Raw genomic sequence first — 26,439 nt, 5'->3', positions numbered from 1 at the left:
AAATCAAAGCTCATGTAGAAACAAACAAACAAATGAACAAAAGATTTTCTCCTTCATTTCTTTCAAACAAAGCTGTATGAAACGTTTCCAGCTGTTAGTGTCATGGTTGCTAGGCAACCTGAGCAGCGCGACGGAGGCTTGACCGTCCCATTTCACAAGCCTCTCACTTCCGGCCTTAGCGGTCTTTGAGTACGCGGCCCTTGTGGACTGTTAAGGCTGCGTACTTTAAGGCTGCAGACCCTGAATTGGGATACAGCCATTGTTTCCAGTAGTGAGAAAGTGACAGTCACAGACTGTCTCCATTTGTTTGTGATATGTGAGCTGTGTTAGCAGAGCTTAACAATTACATAAGGATTTGTCTTAAACTCATGTATCACATTTACTTCACCCATTTCCTCTTTCTTTGACTTGCCCATAAGACCTTACATTTTGATCATTTGCCCACAGCCTTTAAGTCAAAAAAGATGTTTTAAACAGGGTCACTAGACTGAACGTTTTTTCCCCTCTACCCCCAATCTCAAACACAATATAAAATTTCGTGTGGTTGGGCTAAACAAATCCCCCAATTACAATATTAGTTAAAAATATCTTGTTGTTAAAAGCATATGTACAGAATACTGTTATTGTTGATGTAATTTTAATGTTTCTCTGAAATGGGTCTCTTGTAAATGAAACATTGAGTCTCAATGGGAAAGTTGTCTTTATGAAATATATACGCAAGCTATTGCAAATAATTGACATCTGAGAACCTATTAGTATGAAAAGACTAATTTATATCCTCTTATCATTTCAAGGTTCCTATACAAGAAAGACAGAAACCAAACAGTGAACTAGGACACTCCTGACTTACACAGCAGTTGATATCACTTCAGGCCTGTTTTTCTATTCAAACCAAAGCATTCATAACATAATGCCAAAAGTAATTTGTCTCACTGTTTGTTTGTTTTTTTATTGCATGCCAAAGATTATCAGAAGCCCAGATCTTTTTCCTGCATAAACAAAAGACATTACATCTACTTTGCATCTTATACACAGCCCTGTAAGAGAAACCCCATTAGCCTCTGGCATGGCATTCACCAACTTCTGTCATTACCTTTCTTTACTTAATCTACATGCACACATAATATCAATCTTTAAATGTTTGCTTTTGCCTTTGTTTTCTGTAACATAATATATTTAATCCTCTTAACTTTTAAATCCAAAGATCCACCCTGCATTCTTGCAGGGTGGATCTTTGTTCACAAAGACACTTTTTTTTAAAACTTGATTTAAAGTCTTTTTTTTCCACATCTTACATATTTTTCAGTGGCACCAGGAAGATGAGCAGTTAGCTTGTAGTCTGTTAGTAAACACTGCAGGGTCACATTTTTAAATTTTTCACAGTCTATGGTATGTGCCTCCTAAATACACAGGATGTTGTGCAGTAGGGAGACATTTCCTTGTTTTTCTTGAGAAAAGACATTTTTAAACTAATTATGCTGGGATGGATACAGAGTACAAGACTGCACTGAACTAATACCGAACCCATTAAAAAAAATGAAAAAACAAATACAATCTTGTCATTCATATCTGTACTCACCTATAGTACCGAGACTGGAGGTACGTGGAACACACTGCTTTGGACACGTGACTGGCTGAGCCAAAGTCTATCACCTTCACCCTGTAGGGTTGCCTCACTGGGTCCACCAGCATTATGTTCTCTGGTTTAAGATCTGCATGAATCAGACCCATGCTTTTTAACTTTTTCAGAGCTGTAGCTACCTGTTGTAGCACAGGTCTGATCACTTTCAGGGGCAGTGGGCTGAACTTATTTTGCTTCAGGAAATCATACAGGTTCCGTTCAAGCATCTCAAATACCAGGCAGGTGTGACTGCGGTGCTGAAAGCATTCAAAGGCTCGCACCAGGTTGTGCTCATCTGCATTCTCTCCACTCAGACGAGCAAGGATGCCAACTTCAATTTGACCCTGCCTTGCATATGAAGGGTGATTTTTCAGGATCTTGACAGCCACTACCTCACCTGTGCCCCTCTTCCAGCACTTCACTACCTGACCAAATGTGCCACGCCCCAAGAAATCCAGCACTTCATAAGTATTCTTCATGGAACAGAGGACTTCATGCTGCACAACCTGATAGTCTCCATCCACTCCTCCCGTCCCTCCTGCTGCCCCTACAGCCCCATGCCCTACACCCTGTTTGGAGGGGCCCGCTCCAGCCCCCACAGCCGCTGGGGCTGTCATGGCTGCGTTCCCCACAGTCGTCGTTTGCAACATGGCAGGCAACATTGACAGTTCCTCCACAATCTGCATGGTGCTCCTTCGGTTATCCAGCTCCTCACTTTTACGTTTCAGCCCACATCGCTGAGAGCTGTCAGCTGAGTTCAAACCTCCACAGTTCTCTTCTCTGTCGCCCTCTTCCTCTTCACCTCCCTCACCACCCTCTCCCCTTCCTCCTCCTCCTGCCCCTGTTGCTCCACTGCTGCTCCCACTTGCTATGTCTGTCTGCTGCTGTTGCTGCTCCTTGTCCTGTGACTGGACAACCCCTGCTTCTCTTTGCTGCTGGGCCACAAATGGGCCTGGTGCTCCACCACCTCTTTTACCGGACTGTTGTCTCTGTACACCACGCACCACGACCGTCTGCACCGGGTACTCTTGTCTTCCACGCACTTTCAGGCCCACTGCCAAGTCTCGGTTCACAAACGAGTGGGCTTGTTTCGTTGGATGCACAATGCCAAAGGTTCTGCTGTTCAGAAAAGTCCGTGGGTGTGCCCTCTCATGGTACACACAGCTGCTGGGCTCAACTTTGAGTTTCTTCACACTGCTAAAGGCACTTGTCTGGGTTTGATAAACGTGTGGTGGGTAGACCAAGACTTGTGAGGCCATACCTGTGGAGAACAAAGAATAGAAAGAATTTAATTAGATCCACAGCAAATAATGTTGTCCATTTTTGTCATGTTACCACAAAAAAAGAGCAATTAAGCACACTTGAACTCAACTTTAGAATCTGTCAAAAAAAAAAAGAAAAAAAAAAAAAGAAAATACATGCCAAATTTCCCAGAGCATTTTTCTCTTTGCTTGGTCAAGGGCTAGACTAACTTACTTTGAGTGCACAAAAACTGACCCATGGCACCAGTCTAATTTTGCTGTTGTCTCACCCCTCCTTGATGACAGTGCAATGAGTTGTTCACCACTAACAACAACCCACCCATGACCACATCCACATATGTTATACGGTTCAGAGAAAGATTGTTGTAGTGGACGACATCAGAACACCTTCACCGTTCTGCACTATCCCACCAACACCTCCACATAGCAGATGACTAACTTCTCAAAGGTTTGCCGGACCTTTTCCTGCCATTTCCATGCATCCTACTGCAGGTCTCTAGGCAACCAATGGAGAGGGAGCGAGTTTGAGAGACAGATAAACATAAGAATAAAGTTATATAGCAACATCAATCCCACATGTCCAATTGTCTAAGAGTGGCTTATTCTTTTTTTCCCCCATCATTTGTGTATGTTTGTGAGTGAGGGTAAAGCACTTAGAACTCACAGAAACCTGCATAGTTAAAATATTCTGAAACTAAACTATGTGGAAAAAGAAACAAAGAGTAAAAAGTATAACAAATTTCAGAATTCTAGTTACCTCTAACATGCTGCACCCCCATGACCTACTTTCATGTTGGACCACATTGATTGAGATGCATGCTTCTGGACTCCAAAGACTTTAATACTTCTATTGACACTACATTTAAAAGAAGCATGTTCATCTAAATACAAAATTGGACAAATATTATTAAATGCTCTAAATGCTAAACAGGAGCACTGTTACTCTTAATGTCTTATCTCCAACTAACTGAAAAAGATCAATCAAAAAACAAGAAGTGTACACAGCTTAGACAGGTATGGGCTGTTTGGTCCCTCTGTAATATCTCCTTAAATAAATATCCCTGATGGAAAGCCTACTTGTGTTGTTGTGATAACACTAGCACTGTGCGCCATCCCTCTGACTCTATTCTGAGCAACGCGATAAGGTCAACCTATTCTGTTGGCAGCTCTCTGCACAATCACAACTTGCGTTTCTATTTGGTGGGACCATTTACCGTCTTTTTAGTAAGAAGCACTTTATCACATTTATCCCAAATAGGGCTCAATAGAAAAAAAGAAAGAAAAAGATAACAACAATAAGAGTCCAAAAAGCAAGTGTCCTGAGATCCACTGTAAAAGAAGTGACATAAGGACTCTACTTTTAGACTTCAAACCAAAATGAACTTGTAATGGTGTTCATTAGACTTGGGTAGGTTAAAGTTAAGAAGCTGTAATTATATAATCATTGTTTAATGTTGTTAACAATTATTTTGATAGTCGACTAGTCACCGATTATTTTTGCGATTAGTCGACTAATCAGATCATGCATCCATTGGACGTAAAACGTACAGCTTATTGCACCAGCATGCATCTGCTCTTATATAACTATCATTAGCTTACAGCTTTAAGTGTTTAAGGTAGGGCTGCTCGATTATGGCAAAAATGATAATCACGATTATTTTCACTGAAATTGAGATCTCGATTATTTGACGATATTTATTTAACCCTTTAAGACCTACCATAGAACCAAGTCCACCAGAGCTCATATTATTTTTTTTTTGTTGTAGTGTCATTTGTGGGAGCATTTCAAGTTGCTATACATCAATACAACTGTTATAGCCCATATTTTAATATTTATTTTATTTTAATAATATGTATGCATTAAGTCAATAGTAACTACATTAATTGCAAAAAAGTGCAATAAACTACAAAAAAATTGAAAATCGTTTGTTTTGTTTTTACATATATTTCTACTTGGAAAAATTTAAGAGGTTTATCCCTCAAAACTTTAAATACAAAAAAGTTGCAAAAAATAACAACAGGAAATTTATTTTGAGTGTCTTCATAGTTTTATTTTGGAGATAAAGCAATTTTTATATACTGCGGGAAAAACAAAAAAACAATCCTATGATGCAAATTTGCAAAGAAAACAGTTTATTTTGATGCACATGCTATTTCCAGCAGTGTAATTCGAGTTCTAAGCATCCCAGCAACTATTCAGAAAAGTCAAATATGACTTATAAAAACACCAGTATAGGCTTTTAAGGCCTATACTTTAAGGCGTCACTTCCGGTTTCGGGCAGGAAATGGCGGACATGCGATAGTTCGCGCTGACGTCTGTTTCAATGTGGGAAGTGTTAGGAACAGCTGATCGGATCGGCAAAGCGTGTTTCTGGAATATTATGTTTTTGTTCCTGCAAGCGCTTTTTATGCAATTTTTGCAAAGCTTTATGTGGAAGGAAACCGTGACAGAGGACAAGCCGATGGCATAAGATGCAAGTACAACTCCTCTGGTTTCATATGCAAAAAAAATTATTGCGCTAGCTTACGCGGTTCCGGTTCTACAGGGATTTAAAAATAGTTAGCAAAACCGCTCTGACCGGCTTGAAGGGTTAACAATAACAATGTATTGAATAATGACTTTAAAAAATAATATAAATTAGTGTGCAAATACTGATAACAGTGCAAATGTTTGCAATATAAAAAAATAAATGAAAAATGTAAACATCTATGTTTAGTGAACTTTGCAGTGTTGCTCTGTGGTGCAGCTACGACACCGTAGCAAAGTTTACACACTGTGTCTACTTGATCCACGTCTGACTCCGCGAACCCATAATGTTTCCACACCACTGAAGTTTTTTTTTTTTTTTTTTTAACCTCTCCTCTCCAAATAACTTCTGCTTAGCTTTCCGAGCTTCCCTCGGGTCCTCTTAATTGTTGTGACCCGTGTTCGAAATGCAGAGAGGTGCGCTCGATTTGCCACACGGAGCAGCGTGAGAATAAAGCATGAGGGAGGGGCTAATAATCGGCTCAGTCATTTTTAATGATCGTTGAAAGCCCAGATCGTAATCGTGATTAAAATTCGATTAATTGAGCAGCCCTAATTTTTAGTGCTAACTAAAAATAAAGACAAGATGATAGTTTATTAAATTTTAATGAAATTTGCAGAATGTTTCGGTGGAGTTTAAAAAACTCAGCCATCTACTCCTTGCTATCTAAAATATAACAGGACACTGGAGTAAATTCTCAAGCATCTCACACTTCTGATAATCAGTTGTCTGCTTGACGTTTATTCAGCTGTGTAAAAAGTATAACTTTAATCTCAGCCAAACCGATTTACTCAGGAACAAATAAAATACTGAAAAAAGCCAAACAATAATATTTTTAAGTTATCTAAGTGACTTATATATCATGTTTAACCCGAGTAGCGATAGACGGCGGTGGGTTTGAAAACGATTTGCCGGGAGTCTGGTGTTCTCATGGGCTCTAGTGAGCCTTGAACCCCGGCTAGCTATAGAGCTGGTGGGTAACAGACGCCTCCGAAAACGTCAGAGCGCTTTTGAAAATATGTGGTGTCTTGATAAACTGAGCAGATATTTGAAGTTTACACAGCTACATTCTCGCCTGAAAATATTTTAAACGTTTATTTTGTGACCCAGAAAGAATAATAAGAGTAATATTAAAACTAACTAGCTGCCGCCATTGTTGGAAACAACAACATTCATAGCAGGGCCGTGCTATGAATTCTGGGATAGGTTGGGCCACAAAGTATACACCCGACCCATCCTTCAAATCTGGGGAAATGAAGGCCGCATTTCTCGGCCACATTTGTTGGCGTCTTTGAATTTGGACAGTCTTAGTCGTGTCGCTGTAACGTAATCGGGGGCTTAATGTTGTTAACGCGATTTAAAGTATCCCAGGTGAGACCTCCAAGACTTACTTTAGCACTTGCAAAAATACTATATTATTTTTTCTCTATTCATCAACCACACTAGGTCTATATTTTATTTGCTTTTACACATATACTGATCTGTCCCAGATACGCAGGTTAGTTTATTTACAATTACTGTTTCAGAGTTGTTTCTGCACACAGGGCTCAAGTTTCCAGGGGGTCAAAAGCACAAGTGACACACCCAAACTAACTGCAAGATACTTGAAGTTCAAACTCAAGACTAATGTCAATTTATGAACACTTCCTATTAGTCACCTGTGTAACCAAATACTTCCCAACACAATGAAAAATGCATTGGTAGATCAATTCTTACTCTTATCGAACCCATCTTTGAGCTCCATTTTTATGAATCCTGTACAGAAGTGGACAACATTACAAAAGGATGACCTCCGTGTTTCCACTGTTTGTTTAACAACTATGCAAGTATTCCAAATGTAACCACATGCAACCACTAAACATACAATGTAGCGATTCACAGCAAAAAACAAAAACAAAACACCACTGACATTTCTGAGACCATTATTCAGTCAAGTTTTACACTGTTTAGCCAGCATGATCACAATATTCTTCCTGACCCTCATATGAAATACTTATACTTTCAGTTTCAGCTTTGTGCATTGTGATTTGAGACATTAATTGATGGGAGTCCCAAGACAGGAGACAGCACTTGGAGCCCAACTGAACAATTAGGATGTCTGGATTTGGATGTGAGCTTCCAGTAATTTCAATCTAGAACTCGATTTCAAAGGAAACTAAGATTGATTTAATTTGGATGCCTACAAAATTACAATCACTATATAAAGTAAGTTGGAGGAGCATACCACAAGGCTGTAAAAGCAGACAGCCTTAGTTGTCAAGGCTAATGATCTAAGGCAAGAAATGGCAGCTGCTGCTATTATTACCATCTGAATCCAGATACTCCCCTGGTCAGCTGTGACGCTCCTCCTGTGGCATTACATTACATCCTTCAAAGCTGCAGAAACTTTTCAGCAAGCATGAGCTGCTAAGTAATTGCTCACATTTAAACTTTTGACCCCGAGCTACTCAAAATTAAATGGAAAAGAAAATAAACACTAGACAGCTGGCCAAAAGGAACAAATGGTACTGACTGAAGTCATAATAGGTGAGATGACAGATTAAGACCGTCAGTGTTTTGCAGAAGATAACAACATGACAATTTTTTTTAAATTTCAGATTTTGAATATGAAGGCTATATACAAGCACTAATCTTCAAAAACCCTGTGTTCACTTAAACGTAAATTTAAACATTTGTTTTACTATGAATGCCATCCAACATGATGTTCATCAATATTTTTTTCCACAGCTATCATTTCCTCTCCTGAGTATTATTTTTATTCTTTATAATCAGATAAGAACAGAAATGGTACAGCTTAACATCGAGTGACACTAATGACTTTTTTTTTTTTAATAACGATGCAGCTTAGGACACCTCAACAATCATGTAAACATAAAAGTGCTGCAGGAAGAGAATTGGGAACTATACACGCTATTTGTGGCAGTTCACACACCATTAGCAACAATAACAGCATAAATTCTTCTGTGCTTTAAAAATGTTGTATTGCGATATCGTTGCTATAGCAATTAGGGCTGCCACAAACGATTATTTTGATAGTTGACTAGTCACCGACTATTTTTGCAATTAGTCAACTAATCAGATCATGCATCCATTGGACGTAAAACGTACAGCTTATTGCACCAGCATGCATCTGCTCTTATATAACTATCATTAGCTTACAGCTTTAAGTGTTTAAGGTATGTGCTAACTAAAAATAAAGACAAGATGATAGTTTATTAAATTTTAATGAAATTTGCAGGTTGTTTCGGTGGAGTTTAATAAACTCGGCCATCTGCTTCTTGCTATCTAAAATATAACAGGACATCGCAGTATATTCTCGAGCATCTCACACTTCTGATAATCAGTTGTCTGCTTGACGTTTATTCAGCTGTGTAAAAAGTATAACTTTAATCTCAGCCAAACCGATTTACTCAGGAACAAATAAAATACTGAAAAAAGCCAAACAATAATATTTTTAAGTTATCTAAGTGACTTATATATCATGTTTAACCTGAGTAGCGAAAGACGGCGGTGGGTTTGAAAACGATTTGCTGGGAGTCCGGTGTTCTCATGGGCTCTAGTGAGCCTTGAACCCCGGCTAGCTATCGAGCTGGTGGGTAAGTGTGGTGTCTTGATAAACTGAGCAGATATTTGAGGGTTGCACAGCTACATTCTCGCCTGAAAATATGTTAAACATTTATTTTGTGACCCAGAAAGAATAATAAGAGTAATATTAAAACTAACTAGCTGCCGCCATTGCTGGAAATTGAGCAGGGCCGCGCTATGAATTCTGGGATAGGTTGGGCCATGAAGTATACACCCGACCCATCCTTCAAATCTAGGGAAATGAAGGCCGCATTTGTCTGAGTCTTCGAATTTGGACAGTCTTCATTGTGGCGCCTACAAATGCGGGCACAGGAGGATCCGATTCCTGAATTTGGACACAGATACGACACCGGACACTGCTTCTTCTTCGAGGTTTAACGACAGCTGGCATCCTTGCACATGCAGTGCTGCCATCTTCTGTTTCAGTCCATTATTACACTCTAAAATCCTACTACTTATTCCTGCGTCTTTTGGGATCTCACAAAGCTTCAAACGACACGTCGACTATATTAGTCGTCGACGATTTTAATAGTTGAGGTAATCGTGACTAGTCGACTAATCGTTGCAACCCTAATAGCAATGCCATGGATTTGCGTTCCCTAGGGCACACAACAATGAGACAAGTTTGGATAAGACACGATGAACGCATTTCACCACTTTAGACAAAAACACACCAACAAGTACAACCAGGCTATGACAGAGGAGATGCTAGCAGCTGATGATGTGCGACCCAAATATAAACAAATATAACAGCACTCAATACAACAGAGAGACCAAGCAGTGGCTGGCAATTACTGATGCAATTACACAGTGGAAAAAAAATAGAGCTTTAAGTAGCTTTAAGCTTGACCCACAATCTAAAATAGCAAATATTTTTTAGTTTTATTATTATTATTATTATTATTATTAAGTACAGGCTCCTGGCAAGTTAAAAGGATATTTATTTTAATTACTTTATATTGTTATATAATTGTTATAAGTGTTAAGCAGTCTTTTTATGCGCTTACTTAAAATTTCTAATAAAAAAAAGTTCAGTAATTTTGTTCCCTATATTGTCACAAATATCACAAATTTTCTTAAAAATTGCAATATAATTTTACGACTATATCGCCGACCTCTAGTGTGGCTGTTTGTCATATAGCATATCAAAACATCATTCCAACATTCTGTTAGGAAGCTCTGCTTACTGTACCAAAATCAAAAACAAACAAACAAAGAAAAAAAAAATCTGTAAAACAGAAGTCCTTTTATATATAAATATTTGACTAAATCAGCTACAGTTTTTAAACAAAACTGAACCATATAAACTTTTTATTCTAGTGGGGAACAGTGTAACACCAAGCATAAACACCAGTCCTCTTCAAAACACACGATTCAAGTCTGATGACTAATAACAGATAATAATTATACTTATTATGAATTGGCAGAAAGTGGTAACATTTAATCCCTTGTGTCTTTTTTCTCCATCTTGATCTACCGAAGTTTAAACAACAGTGTTGCTTAAAAAAATTTTTCAAGTAGTTGCATTTCTTGTCAGATGTGCTACCGGCAGTTGTAACAAAATAATTTCCCAAATATTAGATAAATAAAGTATTTCTCATTCTTAAGACCAACTTTAAAGAACAAACTCGTTATGGCTACTTTTTACCAAACAGGACCCAGAATATGAATGTTTATGCATGAAACAAAAACAGACATGTTCTCATCAGATGATGAAGGTAAATACAGATGGTCATTGTGGAAATAAAAACACCTACTTTGAACCAACCCAACTTTCTGCTTTTGCCATATAAGCTTGAGAATTAAACAGTCATTGCTGTTTTATATTGCAGGCCTACAGCCTCACAGCACAGTGTGGTGCTGTGTCTCGTGAACTTGATCTTGTATGCTCATTAGATAAAAAGCCTCTCCATTTCCTAAAGCATGTGACCTCATGATTTCTCAACTGTGAACTTATGACTATCATTTAGCAGTCTTCTTGTTGAAATAGCTCCAGTTAGTAGGCAATGCGCAGTATAGTTAACTATTACAATGAAGAGATTCATTATGGTGTCAATTACAGAGCAATCCCCCATTTTTTCCATTCATTTCATTCATTCTCTTAAAAATTACCCACTGCCTTATTGCATCTTGTGAACTAAGTTACACAAGAAAATACTACTGACAAAAATAAGAATTTACTTCTATCAGGTAATCGTTTATCATAGCCACCCACAAGGTCTTACACTCATTAAGCCATTATAGACTAGAAGAGAGTTATTTTACCTCTCCACTTTCTGAACAAAAGCAACTGAAATGTAAATAAAATAAAGGTTTTGACCAGATCACTGGTAATTATCCCCTGTGAGCTGTAATAGATGTTTACTTTTGAGATAACACACAGTTACCACCCAACACTTCTGCAATTCAGTCTACATCACAGCTTCTTCATGTCATGGTGGTCTCTTACGTACACACTCAATCACTCCGTTTTGTTTATGCTAGGAAGCACTAATGTAACAAAGTGTTCTGCAGGTTACCTCTGTGGTGGCCATCTTGTTTTCCCAGTAAAGAGGAGGCCAATTGCAGCTCTTTTATAGGCCAGTCTGAATTGAGAAGGCGTGGTCTTTAGAGTATTTAAAGTGGGCAGGAAATGGATTGGGGGCCATTTTGAGAAGATGCTGTCTGTATGTGCATGATATTGGCAAGAGACAATAAAGCAATTACTTCAGTTAAGATAGAGTGAAGACTGATGTTTCCCTCACCACATCTCTCTGCGTAACCGTTTACTACCTCATGTCTGTACCCACACCTCAAGATAACATCACCCAAGAACCGGTCTTTAAGCTTGCCACAGTGCAAAACAGATAACCAGTTGCCCCAGGTTTAGTAGATATGTGCAGTCATTATTCCCTCACTCACCAACCAAAATTGCTCACTAATACCAATTACTGTAAGGTAAACCACTAGTTATGTTATTTACTGGCCTGACTTTCATCTGTCATTACTGCCATCATTGCCACCCACAGCCATGCATTAGTGGCCTTTCTATGCTACTGATAAAGTGAAGAACACAGACATAATCAGCAGACAAGAGTATCGAGGGGAGAAAAAAATTCACAAAAAAATAGCAGTGCAGTGCTGAAGTTTACTCTGAGTCTCACAAGTGCTCACTGGTGGTAACGTCACCAAGGTATTATAATAGGCTGTGAAACTTAAAGACTAGTTTATCTAAGTTACTCATAACCAAATGAGCAACACATTACTGGATAGTCACTTGATGCTATTTACATCAGACAAGTGTTACTGGCAATGTAAAAAGAAAAAGAAACTGTAAGGCAGGGAAAGTACATTAGCTTTACAAGCCACAGTCTGGGTATTGAATTTCTCTGAGTTTTAAAAGGAGAAGGAACCTCACTATGGCTGCCGCCACATAAATAGCTGGCTGTTCAAATAATCTTGCCTACAATTACACAGCACACTTTAATTTTGCTGGATCACACAAAGGAACTCACTTATACGTCCTAATCTTTATATTTAACACAAAACCACCACAGTCAATGCGGCAAAACACCAAGCAGATCATTACAGATATACTGTATGATTAACTTGATACTTTGGGTTCTTAAACCTTTTTTCTTCCAACGTGTTTATGCCTGCTGACAAAAACAGCTTCATATTTTTGGTCCAGGAAAACGCAAGTCTGGGTGCACTTCAATGAGCTGTTGTTAGTATTCTATCTTGAAAGGGTTTTTTTCTAGATCATCATTACCGAAAAACATAAACGTCTGAAAATGACAGAGACACTTCAAATGCTTCATCACAATTAGACTTCCAGTTAACTACAATTTAACAACACGTGGCACTGCCATACATCTGGTACAAATTTAAACCAAAAAGTATGACTGGGTTGTACATAAAGTCTGCTTATTTTTGCCATGCCTGATTATGATAAAGTATTAACATTATTGGACAATCTTTGACTAGCATATGTTAGCTGACTCACAGGCGAAACCCAATGTAACCTTAACTAACACAGCACTCACTACTTAAGTCACACGATCCTTATCGTCCAGTTAGAGTTAGTTAACAGAACAAACGATTGCAGTTTCCAAAGCTAAACGAGTCGACCTTGAGTTAAAAGAAATCAACTGGTCGCCGTGACAACACTGAAAACAGCAAACGCGTCAGTGTTGGCACTCACGCCAATAATTTGCACATAATAACACTGCAGTTTGACTAAAAGAGAAAATTAATTCAGGTTTAACCAATCAAATATCCAAAGTGCTGGGGGAACTACCTGCGCACGAAAGGTACGCTTACATATTGGGTTATAAAGGCAAAAGCTCGCTAGCTAAGTTTGTAGCTAAGTTGTCACTTAGTATTGCGTCACATTTAGACTACCATTTCAAAGGTTAGGCTAAATAAACACCACAGAAAAATAGCCTTCCCACCACCCCGCTGCTTACCTTCACATAGAGTCACTATAAGTATAATCCAGGGCTTCTCTGAACATGTTATGGACTTATAAATCCATACCATGTACAGTTCGCCTGCATTGCTGCCATCTTGTCCTAGACGACAGGAAGGGAGAGCTCGCTCTCGGTAACGCCACCATCTCCCACATTTTAAACACTAAATAACTCTTGCATATGAGCTTCCAGAAACACCACACCGAACCCACGTCGTAGCTACACAATTCAAGCGCGTCTCCGTCTTCTTTGGGCAGCGTTGCCCATCTCTGTAAAGGGTGTCCGTTACCCTGTCTAGACGCACCGCTCCGCGGGCCTGCCAGCCTCTAACATGTCTCTTTTCTCTAGGAACTGGATGCGAATGTTTGCGAACTGACGGCATTGGCCAGTCCAGATTAAACGATTACAGAGCAGGTGCAAAGATGGGGGATTCACTGGTTCGTTTCTGGGAAGTCGGTTAGACAGAAAGCAGTACACTACAATGGGGAGCTTTTTTTTTTCATAAAAAGAAATAAGGTATACTGAAAATTACTGACAACATACATGATAAAGACAAAGGGGGTGAGAAGGATGAGAGGAACAAAAGAATGAACACAGAGATGTAGCTTACATTTGAAGTATAATAAAGCACAGGCAAAGTGTTAATGCAATACTATAGTCCCCCTTCGGGTTTTGCCAGGATGAGATGGATATATAGCTAACATCAATAAATGACAATGTGAAATACAATTTCCAACTTTTGGTTACATATATTCAGAATAATAACAATAAAGTTTGAATTGTTAATGTGATTGCTTCATGATTTGTTCCTCTAGTAAAGTGTCAGCAGCATACTTACTATAGCCTAGTAAAGTTAGAAGAAAATAATAAAAATAGAATATGAAAATGTACAATCCAAAGGCAGCAGCATCCTCTTTTTAGCCACCCTTCTATCATGTGTTCTAAAAATAAGCTAGCTAGTACTTACTCTAGGCTTCACATTGACACAACCCCTAATGCCCCAGATAGAAGGTGCTTAACCGATTGTCCAAGCACATCTTCATTCCACTCCTGACTTTTTTTTCCCTTTTATCTTAATTTGTACTGCTCGCCTGATCTGCTGTGAAAAGACCAGCAATAACAGTTTTTTTTTCTAATTCTGATCCTGGAAGAGATATGAAATCTAGATCAATATGATGAAAGGTAGGACTAGTGATGCCAAAAACATGCTGACTAGCCTTCAAAGGAAATACAAGCTGAAATCTACTACTCAGACAGGCAGGAGGCACCCAGCTGGCAAAAAAGCTTCCCATAAGCCCCTTGTGTCTGAGTCGACCAGCTATAATGTAATCCACCAAAAGGCATTTGTCTTTGTCAGTCCTCATCTGTCCTCACCCGAGTCACACACAACAAATCACAGAGCCTGCCCGGTCAGCTGGAAAACAGGTGTGAACACCTCTTGTCTAACTTGGTTTATCTTGGGTGAGGACAGCTGGGATGATAATGGGGGTAATCAGAAGAACCCACATGTGCAGAAGGCCCCGTATATCAATTCCTTTAGCACTGAAGACCGAACACGGCGTTGCTGTTGCTGAAATAGTTTGTATGGACGAAAGAAGAAGAAAAAAAAGGTAGCAGTCTACTCGTGATCTGGCTCTGTGGTCTTTTGCTTTGGTCTGCTTGGATTTTGCCAGACGGTTATATGAAAGTGCGCGCTCTCGATGGTTATCGTTTGTCTCCCCCTATTGGCCAGTGAGGTGGCCAGCAGTCTGCAGCACAAAACAAGCTTTGTTTTACTGATTGCCATATCTTCTGCAATTTCAGTAAACAGCGGATTTGCTTTAATTTATGTATGTATTTTTATCTACACAAAAAGGATTAATAAGCCTAGGGGTCGAGGTACAAGTTAGTATTTGTAAACTGACTGACTACTAGACTACTAGAGGCCGCCTATAGGTCAAAATTGTAACACGGTTTGCAGTCGCATAGGAATCACCTGAGTGCACATTAGCAGATGCACATCACAGTAAAACATAATTTACAAGGCACATTTAGAATTTCATGGTATTTTATTTATTTATTTTAAAAAATAATAAACTTGAAAAAATGCAAATAGACTATAGTTTTAATCGTGTAAATCATTTTTCTTACACAATGTAGTGTACAGAACATACAATTTAACTTTAGATAAACTGCACTCAGAGGAGCGGGGCAAAGGGCACACTGTCAAACTCGCTTTCGTAGAGATCGGCGCTTTATTTTGAAGGACTCGTGCCGGAACTGTTATTGTTGTTGCCATTGGCGGAGCGGAACACCAGTGTCACGCCATTTTAAGACATCGGCGAGCCGTTGAGCGGCTAGTCGCTTGATGGCAATGTGATCGTGTTTTTTGAAGCTATGCCGATTACGAAGTGTTTTTAAAAAACGTGCCATCGCGTTATTCTTTGAGTGTTCACACAATTGATAAAGACATTTCTAACCTAGGTTACTCTTCCAGCCATGTCGACGGAGGCAACGGCCGAACAGGTAGCTACACGCAGCGGGTCAAGCTAACCCGTGCTGAAAAGAATGCATGATTTACACCGTGTTATTTTGGATAATGTTAGCAAGTTGACAAAGCGGTAGTATTTGCTTATGTTTCGACTTATTCTACGTCGATTTTAGCTAGTACTAGTAGCAGATATGTATGTTTGGGTTACGACTGAAAGCTGCAAGTTTAGCCCGTCGTTCGCCATATTGAGTATAAGCGTTTGTAGTAAAGTCGCGACTTAACGCTTGTTGTTAAACCAATTGAGTTAATTTAAACACTTTTATAATCTATTAGTACACATCAATCGAATGTAGTCTTAGTCGCGCCACGTAAAAGGAGTTAACATGCCAGCTAATTGGACATTGTTCTGTATTTGTAATGTGAATTACCACCCAAATATTCGTAAATTTCTCTACCTGCAGTGTTGTAGCCAGTTATTCTATTATTGACTACCATAGAATACTAAACCTACTTATGTATGTTCTAAGCCTCAAGATGGGCCCTTAGATTAGTTTTTCCCAGCACTATTCAGAGGCATAACTATGTTGTCCCTGTGCCTTTGTGCTGTCTTGCAGGCAGCAGCAGAATATATCCCTGAGAAGGTGAAGAAGGCAGAGAAGAAGTTGGAAGAAAACCCATATGACCTTGACGCATGGAGCATTCTGATTCGAGAAGCACAGGTTTAGTGACACAGAGTTGTATTCCTGGGGTTAAGGAAACTGGGGAATAAGGGTGGTTGGGCTTGGGTTATAAACTGTTAGAATACAAAGCAGCCATAAAATCTTTTCCTCCCATGACTGGTTTTTGATATGTTAAATAGTGTGAGGTGTCAATGCATTTTCCTTCTTTAGAACCAACCCATAGACAAAGCAAGGAAGACATATGAGCGACTTGTCTCACAGTTCCCAAGTTCTGGCAGATTCTGGAAGCTATACATTGAAGCTGAGGTTAAGACTTTTGTTTTTAAATTTTATTTAGTGTGCATGGCTGGGATTTTAGTTTTTTCCTCAAATGATCAACAATGTGATTTTCACACGACCAAACTGTCTTACTTTAATGACCAATAAAGTCGCAACTCTTATTTTGGATCGCTGAGCCTGCCTACTTCAGCTGGAACTATTGGTCCTAAATTTTGTAGTTTTCATTACAAGATTGCCATCAACAGTCACGATTAACAAGTGATTTAAACCTGAAGGACATGGATTGAACATGTGTGAAGAATGATGTGGAACGCTTTATATTTCCCAGGCTCTTGCTTGACTTCTTAAGAGTTGTGCCTTTTTAAAAATTCAAAGGGGGAATTAGTTCTAACAGTATCTTTTCCACAAAATTCTTCTTATGTTCCCAGGATTTTAAAGTACACATTTTCTGCGCCATATTTTTAATGGGGTAAAGTGCATTTGTTGCATGTTTGGTCTGCAACAGTATTAAAACTATTTTAATAGTATTGGAGTGCATTAGCCTTTTATTCACTTGTTGTGTCAATTTATTGCCTCCTGTGTCATTTCTTTTGGGTAACTGTATAAAAACATTTTAACTGTGTGGCCCTTTCTTTCTCCCCACTCCTCCTGAAGACAAGTGACCCTATTGCCTCAATGCCATCAACAGGCTTCGCTGCTACTGATAGAATGACTTTTTATTCTCCCCCCCCCCCCTCCCCAAACAAATAATTTTTGCTAACCAAATAAAATAACCTTGATGCCCTTCACCTTTGCAGAAGATGACTGCAACTGATTTTAAACCAGTGCTTTCCAAAAGTTACACAGGAACTTGCACCAAATCATCAGACTTTAGTTTCCAGTTAAAAGGCCACTCCTGCCTTCTGGAGACTTGCTACTTTTGTGCTGTGCACCAAATGTGGGTTTATTTGAGGTTCTAGTGGCTGTAGTTGGCTGGTTGAGGGGGTTTCTTCCCTGTGTGAAGTTACATCACCCCCATGTGTCCACCCCTGGTCTTCACACACTGAAATACAGGGAGAGATGTGCTTTTCCAAACAGTCTCTTCTAAAACGACCAGTAGCAATTTCCTTAATTTGCATCAGTAAAGCATCACTGTTAAAGTCCACACTTTTTAGGCCCTCTAAAAATATCAACAGCAAGCTATTAAAGAGTTGTCTACTATTACTGTTATTATTGGGTTATTGCTTGGTAATCTGCTGCAGACAAGCTAGAGGGTTAAAATAAAACAGTTGCATCTACACATCACTGGTGCCTCTTTTTTTTTTTTTTTTTTTTTTTTTTTTTTTGTCTGGAAGCTTGACTCGTAAACAATATTTTTATTTAAAGTCGCTCTATTTAAAAAAAACAAACTTGAACATATGTGGTTTCTAACTTTAGATGTTTGCTTAGGATCCATTTTTTTTAAAGCAGGAAAGTAATTATAAATTTTAAACGAATAGTAGATACACCATCTACTGTCAGCTTTAAACAAAGCTGTGGACCTGCAGAAGACATGACAGTAGACTGATTTTTTTTTTTTTTCCCCCATTTTACATAATATTAACATTTACAATAAAATGCAAAGCAAATAAAATGTAAACAGTACTGACATTAAAAAATATGGCATTTCAAGTTAAGTAAGCTTTTAGTGTGTGTAGTTTTAGAGGTCAGCTAGTAGCAACAGAAGATGGCAGGGAAGAGCTCTAAGCAAGTGTCAGATTTGTTATATGGATAAGCATGCTCGACTAATAAAGCTGATTTTTGAATCTGATCTTATACAATACTTTTAAAGTTTGTTTTGTTTTTTAAACCCACGTTGTTTAGTCCTCTTTCCCCACCAAACAGTTAATTCCAAAACCCCAAACCCAGTTTTTATTCCGGCATACTTGCATTAAGCCTTCTGTTAGCTGAAATAACAGTCAATAACTAAAACAGTGTTTTTTTTCCCCCAGCAACAGAAGGCCTTTTTATACTATCGTAGTTTGATGAATGTGTTAGTAATATATGTATATTTTTAAATTATTTTTTTTATTTTATGATAATGTAGAAAGAAAGTCTGTGTGGTAAGTATGTGGGGGATGATCTCAACTTAAAAAAAATTAAAGAGTTAAGTAGTCAAAAATCGTCATAGTGTTCTTCACTTAAAGTCGATGCAAAATTCTTTTGTGTGTGTTAGGCACATTTTCTAAAGACTTCATTTGCTCTGTGCAGATCATAGCATGTCTTCTTCATAACTCACCACTTTTGAAGACCTAGTTTTAGAGACCACGGCTCAGTTGGGTTTATGTTGAGACAGCACATTGATCAAAATACAAAGTTATGTCTGATTAATATAGGCACTTTATAGTGAGACTAACCAGCTGTTTTTAACTGTTAGACTGAGGTTTATCTATATTTTGTACCCTTACTAAAATATTTTACACGCAGTTTGTAAGAAGAGCTTAATGGGGCTAACTTACTTTGGGCTTCCTTCAGGGTGCATTAACTTGTTTGAGTTATACAGTATGAGCAGCCTGTGCTATGATGGATAATGTTTTGAGAGGAAACAACAGGGTAAAGTGTGCCTACGTTTGTTAAGTTCGTGTCTTGTTTTCTCTCAGAGTGGATCCTCCTGTATAACCTTTATGACTATGGGAACTAAATGCAGTTGAGCTACTGTGTATTCACATATGAACTGCAGATTTGCGCTACCATAACGGCAGTGTTGAAAGATAGCGGCCAGTACTGTATTCATTTGTTGGATGGTGGACCTCAAAAATTGGAAACTTAGAAAATCCGCACTCTTATACATTAGGACTATTTTGATTGCATTTCTCAGAAACTAGGGCACCTCAAGGAAAGTTCAGTGTAGTTATCTTCAACAAATAGTGGAGAAGTTGCGTTTAATTTTTTTTAATAGAAATTATGTGGCTTTACTAATCTTCTGCCTTGAAGTGCTTTCTCTACTTTAAGCTGTTTGTCTAATTATATTCATGTTTTTCTTGTGATCGTTCCATTTTTTTCAGTTGAAGTAAGCTGATAGTAAGCTTTAAATCATTAACAAAAAGGTGTGTTGCAGCAAGTCATCTCAAGTAGAATTTTGTGCTTGAAGCGATTATGCAACTTAGTGCAAAAAGGGATGTGGCATGTTAAATATCAGGAGGAGCTTTTCTACAACCACCTAGGCAGATGCATCCAAACAAAACATCACTGCAGTGTAATTTGTGCACATTATGTAACTTCTCTGTTCCAGTGTTACACAAAAACAGGATTTGCATCAGCTCTAGTAAAAGCTTTTGTTGACAAAGCTACCTGTGATTCTCTCACACTTAACCCTTTCAGCAAGTAACCCAACCAAATACACTACATTTCAGAAAGCTTAGACATTCTAGTATTAAATCTTATGCCATTTCTATTCCTATGTCAAAGCTTGCTTAAATAACTAAAGTTTTACTTTACTATATACATCGATCGATAGATATTAAGGTGGCCATTAAAGAGTTTATGATCTCATTTTTTTATCAACAAAGTACAGTGTTTGGTGGTAAAGGATTTTTAACTTGAATATTTCATCAAAATCTGATGTGGTGATATAAGTGTCCCCTAGATTTTTATTGTTTCTTGAGCAACATTTACATTCGAAGAAAAGTTTTGTCGCATGCAAAAGTTGCTGCACACCTTTGCAACTTTTCCTATTTTTTTAAAGAGTATTTAACAGTATTTATTTTTCGGAGTAACTGTAACAGGTTTTGAAGAGTTGTTCAAAGATTTACATGTCACTGTATTCTTCCTCTTATTATTAAAGGTTTACTGGTGCTTTATGTCTGGGTTTGTTGTTCTTTTTTTAAAGAGTAGGAAGTGTAGGTTATTTCTTAAGCGCCTTAAGACATTTCCTAATGACTGAAAAAAATTGAAAATTGAGTTCCACCGTTAATTAATTGTAGTTGACCTTGAAATCTTTTATGTTAATGTTATTCTTGTAGGTCTAAAATGGCTTTTGTACATACCAGTGCAGTTACATTGGGCCTTGCAGCCATAGGAACGTTGCAGTCTTAGTATTTTTGTTTAATAGGTCGCACAAAAACAACTAGTTTAGAATTTGGTCCACATTTCTGTGTAAATATTAACATTAATCTGTAAACTGTCTTAAGCTGCAGTGTCAGGACATTGTTAATAATTTCATGACATCTCTGTGACGTTTTACATATTTAAGCCTCCTTAAGTGTGTTATAGGAGTGACCTTTGCTTTGTCAGTGTAGCCATGCAAAGTTATTGTTTTTGTTACCATAAGCCTAATTCAGCGCACCCACCCCCACCCCCCCTAATCATTTTTCAAATTTTTATTATTGCACTATGGATAAAAATGGATGTGCTTACACATTTCTACAGTGCTTATGCCACAGAAATAACAGCCTTACCTCTACGTACCGGAGGATGGTTTCAGCTCATTTGTAGTAGGCCGTAAGAAATTCATCGCTGCAAATTTTTACTAATGGATCGAGCACACCTGAGGCTTTGAGCTATGTGGAAAAGGGCCCTTTTTTTTTTCTCTCTGAATACTGGATTTCTCAGCCTGAAGTCCAATTTCAGTATTTTTCCTGGGTAATGTGGCGCAACTACAATGAAAATAAACCCCTTTCTAAAAGTAGTTTGTCATTCTTGTGTGAATTTCACTTTGTTGATCTTTGAGGTCGTGTATGTGCGTGCGTTTGTGAATGGTTGTTACATTTGCATGAATGCATGTTTCCGATAAGCCATAAAAGTACTGGAAAATTAACATTGGTTTACACTCTTATTTTCAGATCAAGGCTAAAAACTATGACAAGGTAGAAAAGGTAAGTGTCCGCCTCACTCGTGAAATCTGAAAGTGAAATTTTAAAATCTGGGAAGGGTGGTATGACTTCCTAAATACACTAGTTAAGTATTGTTTCTGATTTCAAAGGGAATATGCATACAGACAATTATAGTACCCATTAAAAAGCACCTGGAAATGGTGATTAAATAGAAAATATTAATTTTATAAATCAATAATAAGTCTTTGAAATGTTAGAAGTGGGTTAGTTGCTTTTTTGAACTCAATTGATGACACTTTGGGGGATTTTTCTCACTAGGTTTCCACACTAGCAGTGTGTCTTTAGATGTCTTTAAGCTTTTCAACATTTATCCCCCTTATAAATATTAAATAAAAACAATAAATTGATATACATGAAATACATTTTAGGTCAAAGATTTGAACATGAACAAATCTGGTATTCTGGGTTTAACTTCATGCCGTTAAATGTAGCAGTCCTGCTACATTGTAAACAGATGATCTGCATCCAGAGTCAGATAGTTAGGAGAAAGTGTTGTGACTGTATGTGACATATAAAAGTGTGTTTCCATCTGCTTTGTTGTCTAACATCTTCTGGCCCCTGTAGTTGTTTCAGAGATGCCTAATGAAAGTGTTGCACATCGACCTGTGGAAATGCTACCTCTCATATGTTCGAGAGACCAAAGGAAAGCTTCCCAGCTACAAGTAAGATGACAAGCTGCATTGTTTTATTGAGCATTTATTTACTGCCATACAATTTTCCACCTCTTCTTCTTGCCATCAGAGAGAAGATGGCCCAGGCTTATGACTTTGCCTTGGATAAAATTGGCATGGAAATTATGTCATATCAGGTATGCAAATCTGAACAATGTATTTGTACTAATGGTATGAGTGTTTTTTAAACTGCTATTGCATAACCGCTATCTGTTACTCTTTCAGATCTGGGTGGATTACATCAATTTCCTCAAGGGAGTGTAAGTGATTTTTGTTTCATGACCTTATTGCTACTCAGCTCTCTTAGCATCTCTTTAATGTTGAAATTTTTGTTTTATTAGTGAGGCTGTGGGTTCATATGCAGAGAACCAGCGAATCACCGCAGTACGGCGGGTGTACCAGAGAGGCTGCGTGAACCCGATGATCAACATTGAACAGCTCTGGAGAGATTATAGCAAATATGAAGAGGCGGGTGGTCCACCTTTTTCTGCTCTTAAATGGAGCTTTTGGTTTTTCATCATGAGTACCGAGTGACTGGTAGACTGACTTGTCTGTCTCACAAACAGGGTATCAATGTACATTTGGCCAAAAAGATGATTGAGGATCGAAGTAGAGACTACATGAATGCCAGGAGAGTAGCTAAGGTGAGATATTGCACAGTGTCTCAAGTATGTACAGGCCTACGTGCAGTCCTTTGTCCTGTGTACTCTCATTATAAAGCTAATACAGATTTCTGTATTGTTTCCATATTTCAGGAGTATGAGACAGTGATGAAAGGGCTGGACAGGAATGCACCATCAGTACCACCTCAGAACTCCCCTCAGGAAGCACAGCAGGTGGAAATGTGGAAGAAGTACATTCAGTGGGAAAAAAGCAACCCACTGCGCACAGAAGACCAGACCCTCATTACAAAGAGAGGTAACTGCTTGTGGCCAAGCTGTTGTTGGTAAATCTTATTCTGTGTTTGTGTCGGGAGGACTGTAATTCCAGTTGTTATGCTGATATGTAATTTTTTAGTACGTTTTCAACTGTAGTCAGTGGGTAATGCATGACATGTGGGATTGAAGCCACTAGAGGGCGTGGATTGACGCCTTTCTCCACGTGCATTCTTGAGATGTGCTTAACCTCAGGTGGTGAAGAGCCAATATTTTAGTCACTAACTCTTATTTTTTGTGGTGCAGTGATGTTTGCCTATGAACAGTGCCTGCTCGTCCTGGGCCACCATCCTGACATATGGTATGAGGCAGCACAGTACCTGGAGCAGTCCAGCAAACTTTTGGCAGAGAAAGGGGTAAGAGATTAACCTTATCATTGTGAAATTTAATGTGTATTTTTGTTTAAAGGCTCTTAAGTATTTTTCAAATAAAGCCAAACTTCAGCTCAAACAGTCCCATAAGTCTGTATTTCTCCCCCTACCCCTCAGGACATGAATAACTCAAAGCTGTTCAGCGATGAGGCAGCTAACATCTATGAACGTGCCATCGGGACTCTTCTGAAAAAGAACATGCTTCTATACTTTGCTTTTGCTGACTATGAGGAGGTGAGGGTCCATTACGAACTCTGCACACGCTGTAACCCAGACTGAAAGAGGCACGCTGGCTTATCGGCACATTTCCTTTTCTGCTGTCTTAGAGTCGCATGAAGTACGAAAAGGTCCACAGCATCTATAACAAGTTGTTGGCGATTGAAGACATCGACCCCACACTGGTCTACATCCAGTACATGAAGTTTGCCAGGAGAGCCGAGGGCATCAAATCAGGTCGCACCATCTTTAAAAAAGCCAGAGAAGATCCACGCACACGTCATCATGTGTACGTCACCGCAGCGCTCATGGAATACTACTGCAGCAAGGTAAGAACACGTGATCAGATGTGTAGTGTATGAACTGTGTGTTTTTCACGCATACACGTCTAAGGGCTTTTGTTGTTTTTGTTTTTTTGTTAAAAGGATAAATCAGTGGCCTTTAAAATTTTTGAGCTGGGTTTGAAGAAGTATGGCGACATTCCAGAGTACATACTTGCATACATCGATTACCTCTCACACCTCAATGGTACGTAACAAGTTCTGTGGGTTACTTTTGATATCAAAGAAATAGTGATGTCTTAGTTTCTTCCTTTGTAATGCAAAAATGTCTCCTGTTGTTGTTGTAAATAATCAGGGGTTTTTTTGGCTTTCAGAGGATAACAACACCAGGGTTTTGTTTGAACGTGTCCTCACCTCAGGAAGCTTATCACCAGAAAAATCGGGGTAATGTCAAATATTGAATAAATTGCATACATGTACGTTTATGTCATAACTGTCGATATCAATGTTTATTAACTGTGATGTGTGTTTTGTTTTTTTCAGTGAGATCTGGGCCCGGTTCCTTGCCTTCGAGAGCAACATAGGAGACCTAGCCAGTATTCTGAAAGTCGAGCGCAGGCGTTTCATGGCCTTTAAGGATGAATACGAGGGAAAAGAAACGGCCTTACTCGTAGATAGATACAAGTTTATGGACCTCTATCCCTGCTCCACCAGTGAACTCAAGGCCCTTGGATACAAGGTGTGTGTTTTCCCATTTGGCGTCGCAGTATCCTGTTCCTGCAAAATAAGCAGATTCCAGCTTTTCTGCTGACATGAACTGATACTTAATTTGTATCCGTGTCTTTTTTGTAGGATGTGTCACGTGCCAAACTGGCAGCACTTCTACCAGAGACTGTGGTGGCACCCTCTGTACCTGCTTTAAAGGACGAAGTTGACCGTAAACCTGAGTATCCCAAACCAGACACAAATCAGATGATCCCCTTCCAGCCACGTCACCTTGCCCGTACGTAGTCCTCAAATCCAGTAAACCTACGAGCATGATGCATCTTTCCACTGCTCTCTCTGCTGCATAAAGCATGAAAGGATTCATCTTTGACGTAGCTTCTCGTGTTTCTCCCTGCAGCTCCAGGTTTACACCCTGTCCCTGGTGGAGTTTTCCCAGTCCCCCCAGCTGCTGTCATCCTAATGAAGCTGCTCCCTCCGCCTACGTGCTTCACTGTTAGTAGCAGCAGCTTAACACTTATCAAGCTCATATTTACTGGCAATGAATAAAAGATGTTAGGAACAGTTTTTTTCCCCTCTCCTTGCTGCTTGGATTCAAAAGAGTGTGTGATTGTTTGTTGCTGCAGGGTCCCTTTGTTCAAGTGGATGAGCTCATGGAAACTTTCAGGAGATGCACACTTCCTGAGAGTAAGTCTTTATTTAGGATGAATCCATACAACTTCTATTTTTAGTCACATTAGAAGAAAAGCTGTGGTGATGGATGCTGTAGTGACAGAGCAGCTGTTTTACACTGCCTAATTGTGTGTTAACAGGTTGTTGTACTTTTCATTTGACCTGCTTCTCTTTTTTTACCCCTGCTCTTTGTAGCTGTTGATGCTGCTGTAGAGCTGATCACTGGTAGACAGCCTGATGTAGGAGGGGAGGGCAACGGATCCATGGAGAACCACACTATTGCCAAGTCACTCAAGAGGCCTAACGCAGACTCAGACGAGGAGGATGATAAAGGAGCGATCGCTCCTCCCATACACGACATCTACCGCGCACGCCAACAGAAGAGGATTCGATAAACTAAAGAATGTAATCTTTAACCACTGGTCCTATAGGATAAATGTACATGTCCACCTGACAGATTATACATCAGCTGATCTTGGTACAGAAGAGCAGTGTACACACACAAACCTACAGAAAGTCTGCGCACCTGAGTGTTTTCGTGGCTTTTGTTTTGTCAGCAGTTCTTATTTTTAAAGACTGACCATTATACTGTACAAAATTTTTAATTCAGCCTTTGACTTTGGCACACCTCCCAGTTTTGGCAATGTTTGATGAGGAATTGCAAAGTGGAAGCAAGCTCCTTTTTTCCCTTTTCCTTTTTTTTTAGATAACTGGAGGAAAGACAATTTCTTTCAATAAAAGTGAGAAAGAAGTAACCCGACTGTGCTCTTTTTTGGGGGGGGGGGTTGACTTTGAAACTGAAGTAACGCTTCATTGTGACAACTACCAGCAGGGGGCACAATAT

At 39.0% G+C, this 26,439-nt stretch overlaps 2 protein-coding genes across 5 annotated transcripts in view; one reads left to right on the top strand and one right to left on the bottom strand.

Annotated features, from left to right (window-relative positions):
• LOC146718565 (homeodomain-interacting protein kinase 3-like) overlaps nucleotides 1-13,811 on the bottom strand; it is a 48,542-nt gene extending 34,731 nt beyond the window's left edge. For 3 of the 4 annotated variants that reach the window (XM_085452857.1, XM_085452860.1, XM_085452858.1), the window contains exons 1-2: nucleotides 13,445-13,811; nucleotides 1,580-2,882 (exon numbers count right to left, since the gene is read on the bottom strand). In XM_085452857.1, coding sequence (XP_085308983.1) covers nucleotides 1,580-2,882; nucleotides 13,445-13,517 — 1,376 coding nt within the window. In that variant the 5' untranslated portion in view covers nucleotides 13,518-13,811. Of the gene's footprint in view, nucleotides 1-1,579; nucleotides 2,883-13,021; nucleotides 13,103-13,444 lie in introns of those variants that run through there. The other variant, XM_085452859.1, reaches the window with a different exon arrangement.
• A 1,890-nt stretch (nucleotides 13,812-15,701) lies between these two features.
• Nucleotides 15,702-26,350, top strand: cstf3 (cleavage stimulation factor, 3' pre-RNA, subunit 3). Its single transcript, XM_085452861.1, has 20 exons — nucleotides 15,702-15,952; nucleotides 16,532-16,636; nucleotides 16,808-16,903; nucleotides 21,676-21,708; nucleotides 22,291-22,388; nucleotides 22,468-22,534; nucleotides 22,623-22,657; nucleotides 22,739-22,865; nucleotides 22,964-23,041; nucleotides 23,153-23,315; nucleotides 23,579-23,688; nucleotides 23,821-23,937; nucleotides 24,030-24,248; nucleotides 24,345-24,447; nucleotides 24,575-24,644; nucleotides 24,744-24,939; nucleotides 25,053-25,203; nucleotides 25,324-25,418; nucleotides 25,550-25,610; nucleotides 25,791-26,350. Exons 1-20 carry the CDS (start codon nucleotides 15,926-15,928, stop codon nucleotides 25,988-25,990), a joined length of 2,151 nt encoding a protein of 716 aa, XP_085308987.1. The 5' UTR covers nucleotides 15,702-15,925; the 3' UTR covers nucleotides 25,991-26,350.
• Nucleotides 26,351-26,439: the final 89 nt, after the last annotated feature.

Source organism: Copadichromis virginalis, linkage group LG1 (assembly GCF_057382275.1).
Source record: "Copadichromis virginalis isolate Kocher_CV1m ecotype Utaka linkage group LG1, C_Virginalis_male_GT1.1, whole genome shotgun sequence".
Classification (NCBI taxonomy): domain Eukaryota; kingdom Metazoa; phylum Chordata; class Actinopteri; order Cichliformes; family Cichlidae; genus Copadichromis; species Copadichromis virginalis.
The sequence above is the reverse complement of the archived record's forward strand: the minus strand, read 5'-3'. Positions and strand labels throughout refer to the sequence as shown.